Here is an 18,832-nt window from a genome sequence, read left to right as displayed (position 1 = left end):
TCACATTTTCTGAAACTTGTACAAAGGCAAATGAAACTGAAATAGGTGAGTGTGTGTGTGTGTGTGTGTGTGTGTGTGTGTGTGTGTGTGTGTGTCAGAGAGACAGAGAGAGAGAGAGAGAGAGAGAGAGAGAGAGAGAGAGAGAGAGAGAGAGAGGACTCAAAAAGTACCTGCACATCCTGAGTGACTTCAGGCATACAGGGCAGGGATTATACACTGAGAATATAATTAACACCCACCCATTTATCTGATTTGTTTATTGAATGGAATTGGTTGGCTGACACTAATTTTAGTAGGACAATTTTTAAAATATATTTGAAAAATACAGGAAAGTATAGAATAATTTTCTACTTTCCTACTCAGATATAATTAACGTTTCAAATGTCCTTTGACTCATTTTGTCTGTATATGTATGAAATATTAAACAAAACTGGGATCAAAGCATACATGTAGATATTAGCCCTACCCCTTCACTTATTGTTATGTATATTTCTAGGTTCTTAAATATTTAAAGATACAATTTTTACTAGGTGTATTCAAAATTCATTATGTGGCTATGGCATCATCTCCTTAATCATTCTCCTAATTTTGAGCATTTTTTCCCCTGCAATTTTTAGGCTGTAAATAACATTGCTATTGCTGTCCTTCCACATAAATCTTAGTCCAGACTTCTCTTTCCCTAGTACAAATTCCCAGAAGTGGAATTACTGGGTCACAGAGTGTAAACATTTTTAAAGGTTCTGCGGAGCAGTTTTAACTGGTAGCAGATCTATTGATTCCCAGAAACTACTGAACACAGAAATCCTCTCCAGGCTAAACCTGAAAGCAGTTGGACACACACACACACACACACACACACACACACATTTGCCTGTGACAATGCACATGTAATTAGGTGTTTAATGATTTTTTTATGAAAAAAAGGAAAAAGGATGTACTGAGCTCAGTAATTAATTAGAGGAAGGAAACAGGGCAGCTATGCCGTAACTGAATTCTATTGTATATACTAATCTCACCAACTGCCACTGGCCATCAGGCAAACCAGAGCATTTAAATGACGATATACCCTTGAATGTTCCCCCCAAATAGTTCCCATGGGCTTAAAGCCCTCGCTCCATCACCTTCCCTTGTTTCCGGATGAAAGAGTAATAAGCATGGTGACATTTTCAGAATAGTTATTTTCTTTAATAAATATTTACTCTGCAAAATATTTTACTCCTTGACTGTTCTCATTCTGATTTTGGTTTTTAAAAAATTATTAGAATCTGTTCCATCCATTCTAAAACTTAGGCATGTATTCTAAACTGCAAGCATTGCCTAGCTGTTTTAGTATCACACTGTTCTCAGTGTAACCATTGTCTTGCGCATTATTGTTCTCTGTTGCACTTTTGTGCTTTCACATTAGGGAGACGTGAAATTCTGTGGGAAAACAAATGCTTTGACCTTAAAAAGAAATCATCTCCTTCCTGTAGTAGGAAACAGATTGCTCATTCTTCAGAACATTCCTGTCCAGAATCCAGTAGAAGTGTGTATCCTTGTATCCTTGTGATGTTCTGTTAATGTTTCCAAATAAAGTCATTTGAAATAGAAATGTTTTTGTTCTACTCATTTTCACAGAACTCTCTTGATGCTCATTACCACACATTAGTGATAAGAATGGAGATGGCATTTCTACTCCCTTCCTGTACCAACTCAATATGTATCATAAAGTTGGAGGAGGTCTTATGACGTAAGAATGAACTCCTGTTGGAGATAGATTTTGAAGTAAAACATTTGTGAACTATTAAATATATCATAATGGTTAGTAAAAGATTTACTGCTTTGTTATTTCCAAAATTTACTTTTGAAGGGGGTATTTAATTCTCAAAATTGATGAGCAAAAGTAAGAATATTCACAGAGAAAAATTCTGGACAAATGGAAACCAACTTATAGACTTTTATTTTTATTGTACAGAAGAATTGTGGTGAGCTAATAATCTGCTACTGTGTAACTCAGCAGCTAAGGAAAGTTTTACAACATCACCATATATTTTAATTAAGCAGAAAAATATAACTACAAAATGTTATATGTTCAACAAGTATTTAAATGTCAGCTCTAAAGCAGATATAGTTACATGATTAGTGTAGAAAAACGCAAAGCCACGTGTAAAGACTAGGTCTGTGGAAAGGAGGACAAAAGAGACTACATCAAGAGGACCTGGGTTCAAGTCCCAGCACCCACATGGTGGCTCATAACTGACTATAACTCCGGACCTAGGGAATCTGACATCCTGTTCTGGCTTCTTTGGGAACCAGGCACACACAGACATATACTTGGGCAAAACATCAAGCACATAAAAGATTTTTTTTTAATAAAAAGAATGCAATGATGAAAACATGTGAGTACTTGGAAGATTTTAAGATATGTACGGACTGTGACTGTGCTTTCTGTCTTCTGGGACTGATTTCAGCCTCTGCATCTGTGGTGCCTTTTGCTCAGTGGAACCCCAATTCAGCTTCCCAACTCTCTCTGCATATTGATGACTTTATCTTGGTGTATCTTCAGCTAAGTACCTCCTTTTCTATGGCAAACCCAAAGGGTATGGGAAGTGAGACATTTTCCTTGTCTTTTCTACAAGTGTTTTGGAAGGCAATCTGATGATACATACTAAACACCTTAAGGGAATCTGAGCTTCAGGAGTCCTCAACCCTACACAAAGAACTACAGGCAACCGAGGAAAGTTGGGAGCAGAAGAGGTGGCCCTCCTTAGGGACAACAGCACCAATTAACTATCCTGTGCCAAATGGTCAGCTCAGAAAACATACATACAAGTAACATTGTATGGACTTGATAGGTCATATTTAGAAATATATGTATAAACCAATGCATATATGCATGCAATAACAATAGACAGCAAAGCCATGACTTTGAAGAAGATAGAGGAGGGCTATATATAGGAGGCTTTAGAGGGAGGAAAGGAAAGGGAAGGGAAATGCAATTAAAATATACAAAAAAGTATATGGTCTTAATGATAAACATCAGAGTACTGGTAACTGAGAAAGAGCATCCATGTTGGAAAGGTTCATCTGGTCGTCTGGTTGGTGTGTTTCTGTGTGTGTGTGTGTGTGTGTGTGTGTGTGTGTGTGTGTGTGTGAGAGAGAGAGAGAGAGAGAGAGAGTGTGTGAGAGAGAGAGTGAATGGGGAGGAAGAAGAGAGGAGAGAAAATGTGTCAGCATTTGCATTTTATGTATGGGGATAAAATTCATTTAACAATATACAGCTTGGAACTCTTTATTAATAATTCCACTGTACAGCTGTAGCCTCTGCTTTAAAAAGGGGGGGGGGGCGACACAAGATTCAGTTCAAGTTTGAAAATTGGAAACTTCTAAAATGTCTAGCAACAGTAGAGTGGTAGGTAAATAATGGCCCATCCACTTAAAGGTCACATTATGATAAATTTCTTCCTGCTATTGGAAAATGGTGTTTGATAATCAAAGAACATCATAAAATAGAAAACAACAACAAAGCAAAGACAACTGCCATTGTTGTTCCCTGGTTATATAGTTATTTTCCTGTTACCAAAAGAAAATGGCCAACTGACGATGGGAACCATTCAAGTTTCATGGATGAAATAAAACCTTGAATTATGGGTCTCTTGAGTAAAGACTCATTTCGTGGTGTATACACCCAGCACTAGTCATTAACCTAAAGGAGCCGGGTAGATACAATGCCTAACCTTAATTAGGAATGTGTGAACTCTGAGGTGCTTGCTCCATTTTTCTGAAGCTCCTCTGTATCTTGGGTCAACAGAAATATGAAAGCTGAGAAGTAGGTGGTAATCATCAGTGAGTAGAGATAATGATTTGAATGATCATACATATGTGCATATATGTATAAATATGTGCATATTATGTTTTTGATACTAATATGTATATGACCAGCACTTTAAATATACATACATAGTGTGTGTGTGTGTGTGTGTGTGTGTGTGTGTGTGTGTGTGTGTGTGTGTGTATAGACATGATACTTCTAGTCTACAGTCCCGAATTTGGAATCTGGAAGGTACTACAGTAATTTAACTAAGTCAAATTGATCATCAAAATAAGGTGATTGTTCTGAGTATTCCCAGGGTGAATGTGTTAGAGACAGAGCGCCATCTGGCATTTTTCTAGTCTGAAGGCTTCTGGGAAGAGTCTTCATTATTGGCTTCAAGAAGATAGAGAGAATTAGGCTGCAGATCCATTGGCAAAGTCTCCTGATGCTGTAAAATAGTTTGCAACCCAGGGCAGCACTGTATGCTTGATTAAGCATGCAATGAAAAGGATTTATTTTAAGCTACTTTAATAATTTCTTTTTTTTAATCAGACGCTAACCAAGTAATTTTACAGTAGTCTCCATTTGCATGAAATACCTGTTCCTTCATCTAGATGGTTTGACTATTTGTAAAAGTTATTAAGAGTCCATTTATGCATAAAATCTGTACATATTTTGACAGGAAGGAAACTGGGATGAACCCCATGAAAAATTCCCCTTTGCTTTTTAGTTGTCCAGCTCAGTGTGAATTTAGATAAACTTTCCTTGGACGAAAAGAAGTTTAGGGACCTGAAGTAAGTCCCTCACCATGTCTCCTGACCCCACCCACCAGTTCTTATGATAGCCCCCTCCTCCAGATCCAAACAAGAACAGGATTTCAGGGCAGGAGGCTGCTACTACTCCTTGCCTCGCCACAGCCACTGGGGCTGTCTATGCGGCTCATCTCAAAGTCATTTTTAACTTAAGTGTTAGCTGCTTGCGTTCCAAGTCCCAAAAGTCCCCACCTCCCTACAAAATACAGCACAGAAGACACATACAGCACACCACTCTTTTAACCAGCTAACTCCCCTAGCTCTTTTAGAAATGATGTGCAATTGCCACAGATACTGCAGAAGGCAAGGCTTTTCCCTTCATTAAGGAGTCCTCACTGGTTTTGTGGTTCTTTTCATAAAGGTCCAATACCATATGCTCTCTGCTTCACTGGATGGGTAGTGCATTTCTTTCTAAAGTGAAAAAAAAAAAGCTTAGTTGAGTCCACTTAAAGCAGCATGCTCCAGTAAACAAGTTTGTATTTGGCATTTTTGGGTTCTCTGACTGTATGGTTGCTATAGGAGAGCCACGCATCGCTGAAGAGGATGGTGGTAAACATTTCTCTCTAGCCTGTATAAAAACTTCTCCTCAAGGCTACTCTCGCACCACGAAGCACTCCTGAGACATCAGTACTGTTCACAGGGATTCTTCACATTAAGTATGAGATATTCAAAGTGGTAGAAAGAAGGGCTAAACAAACAGGACTAAAAGACTATCTTTGCAACAGCAAAAATCCAAGCTCCTGAAGAACGACCTACACGCCAAGCTTGATTAAGACACACATCTTTACAAGAGTGGCCATCTTGCCTCTATCTAGGACATGTGCCACAGATCTTTAGACTATGTCTGTAGTGTAGGACTGCTAATACGTGACAAAGCATTCAACCTGGCCCCTAGGGTATCCAAGTTCTTTACAAAAGCCTTCCTTTTAACCTTCAGGAAGAATCTTTTCTTCCTTTGGAAGGTGGAAAAGGGCAAGGGTCTTTGGTTACATTTCCTGGGTAAGGAAACAATGTTTTGCAGCAGATTAGCAAGGCAGATCTGGTAGAAACACAGTACTTTCCTTCACCCGGTTGGTTCACGGTCAAGTCAGGAGGGGCGTGTGTGTGTGTGTGTGTGTGTGTGTGTGTGTGTGTGTGTGTGTGCGCGCGCGCGCGCGGGTGCGCACATGTACGAACATCATGTGTGTGTTTGTCGAGATGAGAGGTAGATGTCAGAGGTGGTCCTTAACCACTCTCTCCACCTTATTTTGTGAGACAGCATCTCCACATTGGACCTGGAACTGGCCAGCACCCCCCTGGGGGATCCTCCTGTGTTTGCCTCCCCAAGGCTGGGATTACAAACAAGTGCTGTTGCACCTGATTTTTCACTTGGGTGCTGGGGCGTGGGACTCAGACCTCAGGCTTGCCAAACAGATGCTTTGTATATTGACCCCCTCCCCCTAGCCTGTCAGGACAATTTTACACTTAGCTTGGATTGAGTTGTGGAAGCAGGGCTGGAGAGAAGGCTCAGTCATTAAAGGCTAGGCCTTCACAACTTAAATTAGGAGTTGTGCCCGCAAAGCCACCGAGCCTGCTTCCTTAGCAAGAGCACTTGAGATCCAGGTTTGCATCTCACCTCTGTAATTTAGTAGCTGCAAAGGCATGGAGAGTTTCAACTGATACTCAGTTTCTTCATCTGCAAAATGGGTCTATGGATCATTCCTCTTTCTCCCTTACACGGCTGCTATGGTCTAAAAAGCCTACCTTGATATAAAATCTCCTGGAACAAAAGTACAAACTAGGGTACTGATAGAGTGTCATGTTTTCTTTAGCTGAACCTCCTTATAACTCTTGTGGGGGGGTTGTTGGTTTTCGAGTTATTAGTTGTGATGAATAAGGCTGTGTTCTCTGCCTCTAACTGCATAATTTTATACACTCTGGTCACATCCCTTCTCAGCCTTCATCATTCTAGACTAAAGAGTGAGCATTTGTTTAATCTATCCTCATAAGGCATTCTGCCCCCCCCCCTCCAACCACTACCATCCTTTTGATTATAGAGTGGCCCTTTTCTGGACTGTCTCCAGCTCCATTATGTTATTCTGGAAGCTGTAAGATCAGACCTGAACAAGTGTGTGTGTGTGTGTGTGTGTGTGTGTGTGTGTGTGCCTGTCTGCCTGTGTCACTGTGTGCATTCTCCAGCTCCGAACCTCTAACTCTGTCCCCCTCCCCAATTATGAATCTTGTAAAAGAAAAGATGATCGCCCAAGACCCTCTGTTCAAACTGCAGAGAAGGCCCCTTGGCCTCAGGTTGAAGCCTCCTTTTTCTCTCTGCGCAGCTTTGGCCCCAAGGGGCGAAACCGGCTCCCTGTCTGGCTTGGAAGGCTGGGAGGTGGATAACTAGGATGGGGAGGCCGAGGGGGAGGAAGAAAGGGGGGTCTTGCGCAAGCGCACGCTGCTGCACGGACGCCAATGCTGCTGCCTCACAGAGCAGAGGGAGGCAGAAGAGGAGGGAGGGAGAAGAGGGGGAGGGAGGGGGAGGCGGCACTTGGGCTGCAGCTCTCAACCCGAGGCAGTCAGTCCCTCTCAGCGCTTGGGAAGAGGAGAGAGGCAGCGGCAGAGTAGGATGCTCTGCGGGGTGCCCTGAGCCAGGGGCTCTTGAAGCAGCTTCCGGGACAGGGGCAACTGGACAGCTTTCACCATGCATCAGTCCCTGACTCAGCAGCGGTCCAGCGACATGTCCCTTCCCGATTCCATGGGTAAGTCCTGTCCTCTGGGAGGCAGCAGTAAGGGGGTAAGTGCGTTGTCCTCAGGACAGCCAGCTCCTGCCTGCCCCAGTGCCAGCCAGAGAGAGGGCAACCGGAATGGGGGTCCACAAACTCGAGTATCTGGGAGGTGGACCAGAGCCCCAAGGGAGCGGCCCAGCTGTGACAAGTGTGACGCGCTTGAGATTGGAGTGCCAAGCTAGGGTTGGAGTAGCCTTACCTAGCCCGGAGTGCATGTGTGTGTGTGTGTGTGTGTGTGTGTGTGTGTACAGACTTGCAGCCTGTGGTAAATCTCAGCTGTCTGGGCATCAAAACACTTCCTCCAAACCTGTGCCTTTGCTTTCGATTCGACGCTCCTTCTTTGCAAAGTCCACATCACTTCTAAGATCACGACTAATGATAATTAGAAGAAGCAGGATCTTAACCGCCCCCCCCCCACTCACTCTAGGTGATATCTTGAAATTCAGACCTGCAGTGGTCCGGGAGCTGATTTACACTTCGCAGACCGGGTGTGTGGGGGGTGTGTGCGGTGGTGGGGTGCTACTCAAGGGAATGGGGGTAGAAGAAAGGGTATGCTGGCAGGACGGGAAATCCTGGGGAATCACTCAGGACAGCTCAGCCTGGACATACGTAGCAGAATGATCGGCCCTTGAATTTGATTCCTATTCTACTCCAAATGCAGAGAGAGAGAGAGAGAGAGAGAGAGAGAGAGAGAGAGAGAGAGAGAGAGTGGTGGCCGGGTGGTGGTGGTGAGAGCACTAGAAAAATAAGATCCAGCGCAAGCCCGCGCATCTTCTGAAGTCGCGCTTTCCTCTTCAGCGGAATGAAGGGGGAGGGGCACTTTTCAACACCTTCCTAAAACACGAGAGGACCGCTACCGTCTTGCACCAACTTGGAGGTCCCTCGAGGGTGCTTTTCGGTAGCTACAAACGAATTTTAAGAAATAAACAAAACAAAACAAAATAGTTGCCTTTCGCTGTTAGGAACCTTCCTACGTCTTCGCTGGGAGAAGAAATTAATTTGGAGCCTTGGGTAAGAGTGAGGGGATTGCGGAGTCATAATTCCACCTAACCTTAAACTTTGTCTTTAATCTAGTCCAATTCGTCGTTTCTATCATACTTCACATTCTGCAAAACTCCTCTGTCCCAAATCTCTGCCATTCAGTCTTCTCAGCTCTTCTCCGATGAATTTGCTGGAACATGCACAGGGGAGGGGCAAGGAGATTGAGCCCAGTATGAGCTCTCTGCTGCCTGCAAAAGACTCAGTCGCAACAAATTTCGTTCAAGGGCCCCCGAAAGTGTTATCATCTGGATGGTGGAAGGCCTGTCAGTAGAAGCCCTGCACTTTTCATTTTTAAGGTCTTAGTTATCTGGTGCTGGATGCAAAATGAGGCCAAGGTCTAGGGTCCAAATCCAGAACCCAGCAGTACCAGACTTTCCAGTACCCTCCCCGCCCCCCACTCCACCCCACGTATACACAGGCACACAGAACTCCAAAAGCACTCCTTGCCTTGGCCAGCTGCGGCGCTACCACGGCTCAGGCGCCCATACATCTAGCTACAGCGTGAAAGAGCTGGGCGCAAGAGGGCGAGGGTTCTGCAGAGCCCATTCCAACTGTGTGCGACAACCACCTGCAAACCAAACCCTCCCCACCCAGAACCCTGTCTGTTGCTGCGGGGACTGAGCAGATTGGAGGCTCAGGGCTGAAAGGCTTGCTACTTGACACTGCTTTGTGGGTTTCAGAACAAGATGAAGAGAGTTCTCTCTCGTATTCCCAGGGCCCCCAGCCTGTCTTGCATTTTTCTAAATGTCTGGGCAACAAGAAGCTGAGCTCGGCAGTGCAGGGAAGGGAATCATAGATCTCATAAGACAAGGAACAATCATCACGAATAGCGTTTGGTAAAGGATCCACAGGCCAAACTCAGTAGAAAATTCTTGAGTAGAGTGATAGATAATTCTAGGTTCCCACAGTGTGGACAGGGGAGTCTCCCCGGAGTTCCCTGGCACTGGGCCCACAGCCTAGGCCTGAATCAGCTTCTAGCATCAAGGATACTTCCACTTAACTAAGCTCTGGGTTAGTGTTCTGCCTCGAAGGGCAGCATTTCTGAGGGGATTCCTTTTACGGGCAAGACACAGTCGTAGTCTCCAAAATAAAATGTAACACACACACACACACACACACACACACACACACACCACCGCCCACACCAGGGTGCCTGCACTACTTTTGCGGGCTGCTCTGAAGGAAGCAGACAGGGAATTGTGAAGATAGTAATTTGACTCCTGCGCACCTCCAACAGCTCCCAGCAACCCCCTCCTCCACCTTGGCAACAGCGCCCCCAAGCGCTGATGCACCGCTACTACATCAGAGCATCCTCTTCACTTCCAACAACACATTTGTAATTTACTGAGTATTGTGGTTTTTTTTTTTTTTTTTTTGATATCTCCATGTCCTGAGTAATTTACTAAAAAGGTGAAGGTAGTAGATTTCAGCACCTTTAGGTAAACGTTTGTGAGACTGGCAGAGCATTAAGGTTCTTGTGTGGGCAGCCACCTGTTTCCAGGGATGCTCCAGGCTGGGACTTGCTGAGATCCACTCTGCGGCAAAGCTGACTCAGGTAAGCAAATCCAAATCCATTCAAACCTCCGAACCTGAGAATTAACACGTCATCAACACCGCAGCATGCGGAGCAGTTTTTCAACATTCCAATAAACATTGCACACTCTCTTTTAGGAAGGGGCTATCAAGAAATACGTACAAGGTAAAGCACAAGCGCTCAGAGGCAGCATCCTATCTCATAGCAACTCCCAGCTTGGCTCCTTTCAGATATGAAATCCTGGAAATGGTGGACACCGTATGGGTTGTGGAAGAAACCTGCTGTCACAGTTTATATACTTATTGAGTAAGGCTTCTAGGCCATTAGAAACCAAGCTAATGTGTGGTTAAAGTAGCCGGAGCTTGATTAAGATAAACTTTGTGGTGGAGGAAGTTTTGAGCTTGCTTCAAATGAGGGGAGGAATTCAGATTCAAATACAGATGAGGGTTTTGATTAGGGGGACCAAGGGAGGGGCAAGATGATCCTATCTGGAAGGGTGAAGCACACCTCCAGAACTCCATCACATACCTCCTCTGGTATCTGGCATGGAGGTGGGGCACTGCAGAGAGGGAGGGCTGCAGTGGTTCTGCAGAGAGGCTGCTGGGGGTGCAGGCAGTGCCAATGATGAGATTTTGGACTCTCACTGTTATTGCTTACAATAATAGTAGTTTAAATACTAGGTACCACGTAGACAAGGTGGTGAAGTGCTTGCGGTTTTGACACATTAGCCACCGAGTTTTCAGTTCTGGGGAGCATTCAGAGTGTACTCTATTTCCAAAAGTTAACCCTGTGAGCATAGCCACATCCATTTGCACGATTCCTCCAACCGACTCTTTCTACTAGAAGGAAAGCAATTATGAGGTGTCGCCACTTGTTTGTGTTGTTTTTCAATAACCATCAGCTCCTTCTTTGCTGTGTATGTGATACAACAAAAAGCACTGTGTTCCACCTCTTGAGGGTATTTTTAAGTAGCTCATTGTGTCTGAGCTTTTTGTTTGTTAAAAAATTCGTCTACTAAATAAAACCCAAATAAGATGGTCCTGTGCTCACAAAATCATCATCTAAGGGCAGTCTCAGATTGTACCTTAGTAAGAGCAGGGTTCTCCTGCCTTCTGAAATCGAGCAACAAGCAGGTCAATGGCATGAGTCCATACAATCATCTGACTTTTAGGATCCTTGGCCACACCTTCAGAGTACTTTAAGGTATGCCTTATTCCAAGCAGACATGGACTTTATTAAATCAAACTGAAACCACAGGCAGATGGGGGGTGCCTCTTTATTTCAAAAAGAATTTACCCAAGAGTTCTTTAAAATAGTCAACTCTCCAAGTGCAGCTAAAAGCATTTGACTTGCAATTAAAGTCTTTGTAATATAAAATAAAGGGTGACTGGCAGAACAGAGAATAGTTTATCTAGTGCCCTACGACGTTTCCTAGCAATTTGATCCAATATAAATCTTATCTGGAGACAAGCCCCCTGTAAGGTGGCAAGATCTTTCGGTTTTCTTTCAACAGAATGAATTTCAATCCAGATTCTAAAGCAAATGAGAAAAAAAAAAAAGATTTTCAAATGACACCATGTGGTTTGCTGAGTCACTTTTCTGACCTGGCTCCTGGGCTTTTAAGAGTTAGAGTGATGTTTGCAAAGCAGATTCAAGGGCTGTGGAGAAGATGAAAGGTCAGTGGATAGGAATGAGCAGGTCAACGAGGCAATAAATTAGAAAGATCATGCCGACAACATTCCTGCTCCTCCAACCTAGTCTCTAAGGTTACACAGTCTCTATGTGAGCCGGTCTTGGAGTATTGGGGGCGAGAAGGGCTGTGTGTATGGCAAGCAGAAGGCAAGAAATGAATGGGAGGCTGTGTTGGTAAACTGATTTTAGAGCCCCACAGTGAAGCTAACTGAGAGACTCACCAGGTAGCTATCATGACATGGAATTAGGAACCCTTCTTTACAGACTCCTTTGGGTATCATGAAAAAAAATAAGAGGGATAAGGAACTTGCAGGTAGATGAAATAAATCCTGTCTGTCCTAACCCTACCCTTCTTCTCTCCCCTTCCCCAAACCAGGCAATCATGCTGTCATTTGCACCCTTGATAGCCACCACAAACAAAGGACCCCGGTGTCTAGGGACCTTCCTGTCTCTCTGCATGGGAGATGGCTTCCTAGCTCACTGCAGAGCAGACTCATTTGCAACTCCCCTTACCTCCCCTCCCACGGTGACACAGGAGCCTTGATGCTAGGGGCCTGTACCTGCTGGAACTGCTTCCAGAGTTTGGTGTAAAACAGTCTTAGAATAGTATTGTATTAGACTTGTACCTGATGAGTCACATCTCTTAGTTTCAAGGATGACGTCAGGGGAGGCCGCCAGCCCCTTCTACCCCTCCTCCCTCAGAGCCTTCAGCAAAGATTACACTGGGAAAGCCAGGGTGGCATTTTTGACACTGCTCTTCTATATGGAGGGAGGTTTCAGCAGGAGGCTGTGAGAACAGACATAGCCCCTGTTCCCCATGAGCTCTCGTGGGCCTCTCTGAACTGGTTTTCAGCTCTCCTTCTACTTTCCTCTTTTCTTTCCCTCCCCATCACCCCACAGGAGTGCAGTCTGGTCAGCGTCTCTGCTCCACAGCTTGCACAGGGTGCAGCAAGGCCTTTCAGAGTGCTAAGTCTTTGGAACGGGCAGAACCAAAGGTTCTCTTCAGTCCCAGTCACGATATTTAAAGCATATATGACACACTACCTACTGCTTCATTGTCCTCATCCTCTTTGTGGCTTCAAGGGAACTGGATCCTAATAGTCATGCCCACTTGTGTGTGTGTGTGTTTTTCTTGAGACCTCCTAGGTGGTTAATTTTCCCGTTGTATTTCCTGAGGAGAACCCCTTGCTTGTGCCTGTATAGAGTAAAATAGTGCTTAGTTCCTAGTGTAGAGCATTGCTTGGTTCTTTAAAAATTGTAAATTGAAGTGAGCCTAGATACCATTTTTTCTATCTGACTTAATAAGCTTGGTTTTGAAAAAAAAAATTGCTTGGTACTATCATGTCTGATAAGCCCTGAGCAGGAGCAGGGGCTTCTTGCCATTTTCATTGATGCCATCCTCACATACGCATAAATGTATGTAAGTTATATCTTTCTAGTCTACTTCCCCTGATACAAATCTTTGTGGACTAATAGCCTTCAACCATTTACTTTATTGCGTACATTTGTTATGTGACACATCTGGCCAACACACCATTTTTAAGTTTATGCACAAGGCAGCAAATGTCAGATACAAATGAAAAAAAATAAGATGCTGGTACCTGGCTCAGTTCTGATATTTACACTAAAAATGAAATTTCATATGTTCTTAGTTACCTACTGGCTTTACAATATTTTCATTTAATACCCTCATACAAACACTTCCCATTTGTCATATGCTTTTATAACCTACCCTAAAGTCACTCCACTGAGTGGGAATGACACATCTTTTCTAGAATGTCAAAACTACAAAATTGTCTTGCTGTTGTATACTGGCTGTTTATTTTCAAAGAAGCAATAATTTTTTTTTTAATTAGGAAAGTGTCACCTAATGACTGCAGAATGGAAAGCTCAATTCTTGCACCATAATTCCACTCCCTAGAGATATCCCAGTTACCAATAGGAGGAAGAAAGAAAAATCCTATGAGTAAATTTTCTCTTCTTTTTCCAGAAGAAATGAGCAATTTCAATGTCTCTCTATTCTTGCAGGAGCCTTCAATAGGAGGAAGCGGAACTCCATCTACGTCACTGTTACTTTGCTTATTGTGTCCATGTTAATTCTCACGGTGGGCCTTGCTGCGACTACCAGGACCCAGAATGTGACTGTGGGAGGTTATTACCCAGGAGTTATTGTAAGTACAGAGAGCACAGGTCAGCCTCTGGAGCTTGCTTCCTACAGCGTTCATGACTCTTCTGGGATGGTTTTCAATTCTGTTATCATTTACAGTGTTTGTTCTGCTTCCCTCTCTCTGTGTCTTTGTAAGGACACAGAAAGGCAGCTCTCCTTGGGAAAAACACAACTTGACTGAGACTTAGAAGTGTCCCAGTGTCTCCCTCAACTGAGACTGGGAAGCTAATTAAGTCATCTTATTGTCTAGGGCTTTGGTTTTCTGGTTTTAAGAGATGCTTTTTTTTTTTTTTTCTAGCAGCATTAACTTTAGCTCAGTGTTTGTTTTCCTGATCTTTCCGGGAATCTGACACCTCTACTTTCTGTGACCAGTGACACTCATTCATTTGCAAAGGGGTCCTGCCAGGAAAAGGTGTGGAAGACATAGTCTTAATACATGCATATTTATTCATTTATAAATCACATACACACACACACACACACATATATACACACACTCACAAAATTTATGTAAAATGGAAATTCAAACATTAGATGAAAATGAAATTCCAATTTTAATATCTTTTTATATAAACAGCAAAATGTTGTAGGATGTTATATACTTAGTGTGAAGTTTGTCTTCAAAGATAATTCCTAGAAACCCTTATTTCAAATGACCAATGAACTATTTGTGAATATTTTTGACTGGCTTCTTATCAGACATGTTCAAGTCATCATCAGAGCCACTGGTCTTTTAAGTGTCTTTAAAAGGTGGCTCTCACAGCATGTCTGACTAAAAGCTCCTACGGGAGGCAGAAATATCAACTCTGCCATTTTTCTCTGGTCATTTGTTATCAGGGTCAACTTCAATTTACAATTTTTCAATAGGATTTCCAAATCTCTCATCCAAATGCTAGTGATAATTTGGTTAAAAGTAGACGATATATCTGCACATACAGAAAGCCCCCTATCATTAACCCTTCACTGCTTGGAACTTGCCTCTTCACAAAGGAAGCTCTCATGATGGTCTGGCCTTCATACCCATAGAGGAATCCCAGCGACAGTCCATTTTTGGAACATCAGTAATAGTTTCTGTTTTCTCATTTCAGATTGTAACTAGGAATCAAGGTTCTAATGACTTCTTTTCATAGTCCAGTGGATAATTTACCCTCCCTTGCAGTGTAGGCAATCTATTTTTTCAACATGGAATTTGCTACATAAAAAAAAAAAAAAAAAAAAAAAACTTGTTTCCTAACTTGGTAAGATAGTGAGAGTCTGCCAAGGCAAACAAACACCCCTCGTTTGGGTCTATGAATAGTGCTGTTTAACCCCAAGTCTTAAGTCTAATGATTGAATCTTATTTTAATAACAATTAAATGATTCCTGAATTGCAATTGCTAGAGAGTAGAAAGATGTTAAGAATGGCACTTTAAAAAATAATTAACACAGCAAAGTGATCAGACATGGTTTTAGTCTTCTGTCTGTCTTTCTCACTCTCAATCAAAAGAGAAAAGGTTAAAGATAATGCCTTTAACAATCTGTTGCTATGAGTGACCAGCTTGGAGCCTGTTGCCTAGGTCACCGATTCGATTCCACAGTCTCACTACTCAAGAGCTCTATTAAAGACTGGTCCCCATGTGAGGTCTGATGTAAACTGAACCTTCTTCGAGCCTAAGTTCTGCAGTTTGGAGGAAGGTAGAGATGCCAACCCACCAGTTTAGGGCAGGTGTCTCGCAGATACCAATTTGTGCCCAGGGCCCTCTGTTAAACATGTGATATGAGAACTCACCCTGTCCACTTCCTGTGGTGAGGCAAGAAAATCACCTGTCAGCAGAATTGGGTTTTATTTTTAAAAGCAAGCAAAGGGGTGGGGAAGAAAGGAGAGGGGGGTGAGAACATTTTGGTGGCTTGGAAAGGAATTTACAGGGTCTGTGTGACTTTGTGTGCTTCAGGTAGCTGCATTAGTGAACTATTGCCAACTGAAGAGAGAATGCTCAAGCCAAGATCCAGAGTGGCTGTGGGTGAAGGGAGGACATTTTTCATGCTAGTACAAACCTTCTCTGTAGAGTATCTGACTGTGGGAGGCTAGGTTGGAATACATTAACAAAGGAATAAGGACTCATGATTGCTGTAATTCAAGTACTTCATGTTCAGCTAGCACTGGGAATGGAAGCAGTGGGGGCATATCTCTCTTTCTCCCTCCCTTCCTTCTTCCCTCCCTCCCCTCCTCCCCCAACCCATGTGTGTGTGTGTGTGTGTGTGTGTGTGTGTGTGTGCCTGCGCACATGCGCTAGAGCACGCATGAGTGAGTGTTTCACTAAAAACAAACTTACTAAGAGAACTACCCTGAGAGGGTGCTGTATTTCTCCCCAACACACACACACACACACACACACACACACACACACACACACACACACACACACACACACACACACACACACACACACACAGGCTTAACTTTTACAAAATTGCTCTCTGAATGCATGTAGATAATTTCTTTAAAATGGGTTTTAATTATACAGAGCAAAGCAGAGAAGATAGCAGATTGAACAGTCGAAAAATCCATTTGCGTTTATAGGTCAGATCGCAAATACAGTTAGGACTCCTACCTCAGCCGAAGTAAATGCCTGAGAACCCTGATTTGGTAGGGAACAGAGTGCTTTTGCTACTTGAACAGTTTGGTTATTAAGGAATAACTATATAAACTTTTAGAATGGCCATTTTTCCACCCAGGTATGAGTAAGAATGATGTGAAAACTGCAGATCTCCGCTCAATAGCCCCAGAGATTCTGACCCTACGAACATGAATTCTTCTCATAAGCTAATCTTTGACTGAAAAAGTAATGCAGGCTAAATATACATTTTACCAGTCACCCCAGGGAAATATAATTTAGGTGGACCAGCAGCCAGGTGGAGAACTAAAACACAATATAACATACTTAGCAGTAAAACCAGAAAGAGTATTCTAAGATTCTGCACTGTCAAACTGGTCATTCTGAATATAAATTATGGTTTATGAATCTGTGAAAACATTTCAAGTTATCCTGAACTCAACTATTTTTTCTTGACTCTGACTAAATGTATTAACAATACATGAGAATTTGAATATTTAAAACAGATAAATTATGGAGATAGTATTAGATTAGAAAAATTGACAAACATTTCATTTAAATACTAAGATGTTTGGCATTTCAAATACAATGAGGTGTTTAATACCCACGGAGGTATATTATAATAGCATGGTAGCTAGTCTACCTGAGCTATAACATAGTATTATCATCCTAAAATATGTGCACACAGATGCCTCTTTAAGGATGAACTAACCTGTCTGTACAGGCTGAAAGATAATGATTTTAAACATTAAGACTGATAATGACAAACTGGCTTATGGGTTTTTACTGTCTTTGAATGTTTAAGGCATATTCCATTTCAGAAATGTTCCAATGTGCCTTCTACTTGGAAAGCCTAAAAATAAATAAGTAAATAAAATAGAAAATAAATCCACTATTTACTCTGGCTGTTGAATAAAGCTGAAAAAGGGCCTGGGGTTGCTCCTTTCCTCTGAATCTTTGCTTACTGGGAGGAGAAGGAAGACTCTAAATGTGTTTCCCAGGCAACCCACAAGATGGAGTTTGTTCATCAGTGAGGAAAACCTTCCTGGAGCTCTCTGGTCTCAGTGTACTTATACTTTAGAGCTCAGTGGACTAAAAACCATATAGAGTCACAATGGGATATTTGGAGACAGATACCTTCTCCAGGCTCACGTGGCTTTCTTTATGTAACGACTATGTAAAGAGATGTAAGGACATGTGAAGTCTGACAACATTTTGAATGCCTAGGGCATAACCAGGAGCCGTGCAGAGCTGGGGTTTGTGATTACGGTAAATTAAACAGACATTCAGAATGGTCAAGCTTGTTATAAAACATCAATTTGAATCCTGATGCCCTGAACAAAACTTGTGTAACCTCACAAGTATCTAACCTCCACGGTCATCTTGTTAACCCCTTAGCACTTAGCACTTAGACATTCAAAGCTTCCTGAAGCCACTATCCTGGCCACCCTCTGTTTCTGTTTCCCAACACCGACCTGTTTTGGTGTTTTGGGCTTTTCTGCCTTGATGGTGCCAGTTACTCAACCTTCCAATTTTTTTTTAAATTTTTTATTGTCACCACTAAATCCTCTCTATCTACTTAATGGGAACATTTCTTTTATTTATTTATTTATTTATTTATTTATTTATTTATTTATTTATCTTAAAATGGGTTTAATTATACAGAGCGAAACAGAGAAAGTAGTGGATTAAACAGTCAAAAAATCCATTTGCGTTTATAGGTCAGATCGCAAATACAGTTAGGACTCCTACCTCAGCCGAAGTAAATGCCCGAGAACCCAGATTCGGTAGGGAACAGACTGCTTTTGCTAATTGAACAGTTTGGTTATTAGGGAATAACTATATAAACTCTTAGAATGGCCATTTTTTCCAGCTCAGGTAATAGTAACGTCCTAAATGCAACTTCCTCTCCGTCCTCTCCTCCCAGTCCCTCCCTCTAGCAACTCTTCCTTTCTCCCCTCCCCCTCTCCCCTGAGAAGGGGAGTCCTCAGTGGGAGAATTTCTAAGCTATTGGGGTCCACAGTGTAGTCTACCATCTTTGAACCTTTGTTTATATGGGTCCATGATTACTTAGGCAAAATATACTTTAGGATTTAGACTTTCATTTTGCAGAAAATTACAGAGAAATACCATCTAGCATTTCAGCAGGGCTCTGAGAAGCACGAACAGTCAAGTTCCTTCCTAGTTGTATCATAAAACATGAATTCTAATATAAAGTAAGGTAAAGATTATAAAAAAATTCTCACATAAGTTCAAGATCAAGCTTTACCACTAAATTGGGTATCAGAAAATTCTTTCAGTTTTCAGAGATTTTCGAATTTCAAGGTTAAAGAAATAGTTTGTGGACTGTTTCAGCCAACTGTAGCACGGATTCCCTGACCCCAAATCTCACTGCCCTTGCCAGCACATCCCACTGCAATCCCCAACTCCAAATCAT

The 18,832-nt window shown here is 42.5% G+C and overlaps 1 protein-coding gene across 4 annotated transcripts in view; it reads left to right on the top strand.

The window, feature by feature from the left end:
* The first annotated feature begins 7,103 nt into the window (after nt 1-7,103).
* Nucleotides 7,104-18,832, top strand: part of Tmem255a (transmembrane protein 255A) — a 55,882-nt gene continuing 44,153 nt past the window's right edge. For 2 of the 4 annotated variants that reach the window (XM_029473302.1, XM_021153272.2), the window contains exons 1-2: nt 7,104-7,340; nt 13,663-13,805. In XM_029473302.1, the coding sequence (XP_029329162.1) occupies nt 7,283-7,340; nt 13,663-13,805 (201 nt within the window). In that variant the 5' untranslated portion in view covers nt 7,104-7,282. The remainder of the gene's footprint in view (nt 7,341-13,662; nt 13,806-18,832) is intronic. The other 2 variants (XM_021153277.2, XM_021153274.2) reach the window with 1 other exon arrangement.

Source organism: Mus caroli, chromosome X, assembly GCF_900094665.2.
Source record: "Mus caroli chromosome X, CAROLI_EIJ_v1.1, whole genome shotgun sequence".
NCBI classification, from domain to species: domain Eukaryota; kingdom Metazoa; phylum Chordata; class Mammalia; order Rodentia; family Muridae; genus Mus; species Mus caroli.
This window is presented reverse-complemented; position numbering and strand designations above follow the sequence as displayed.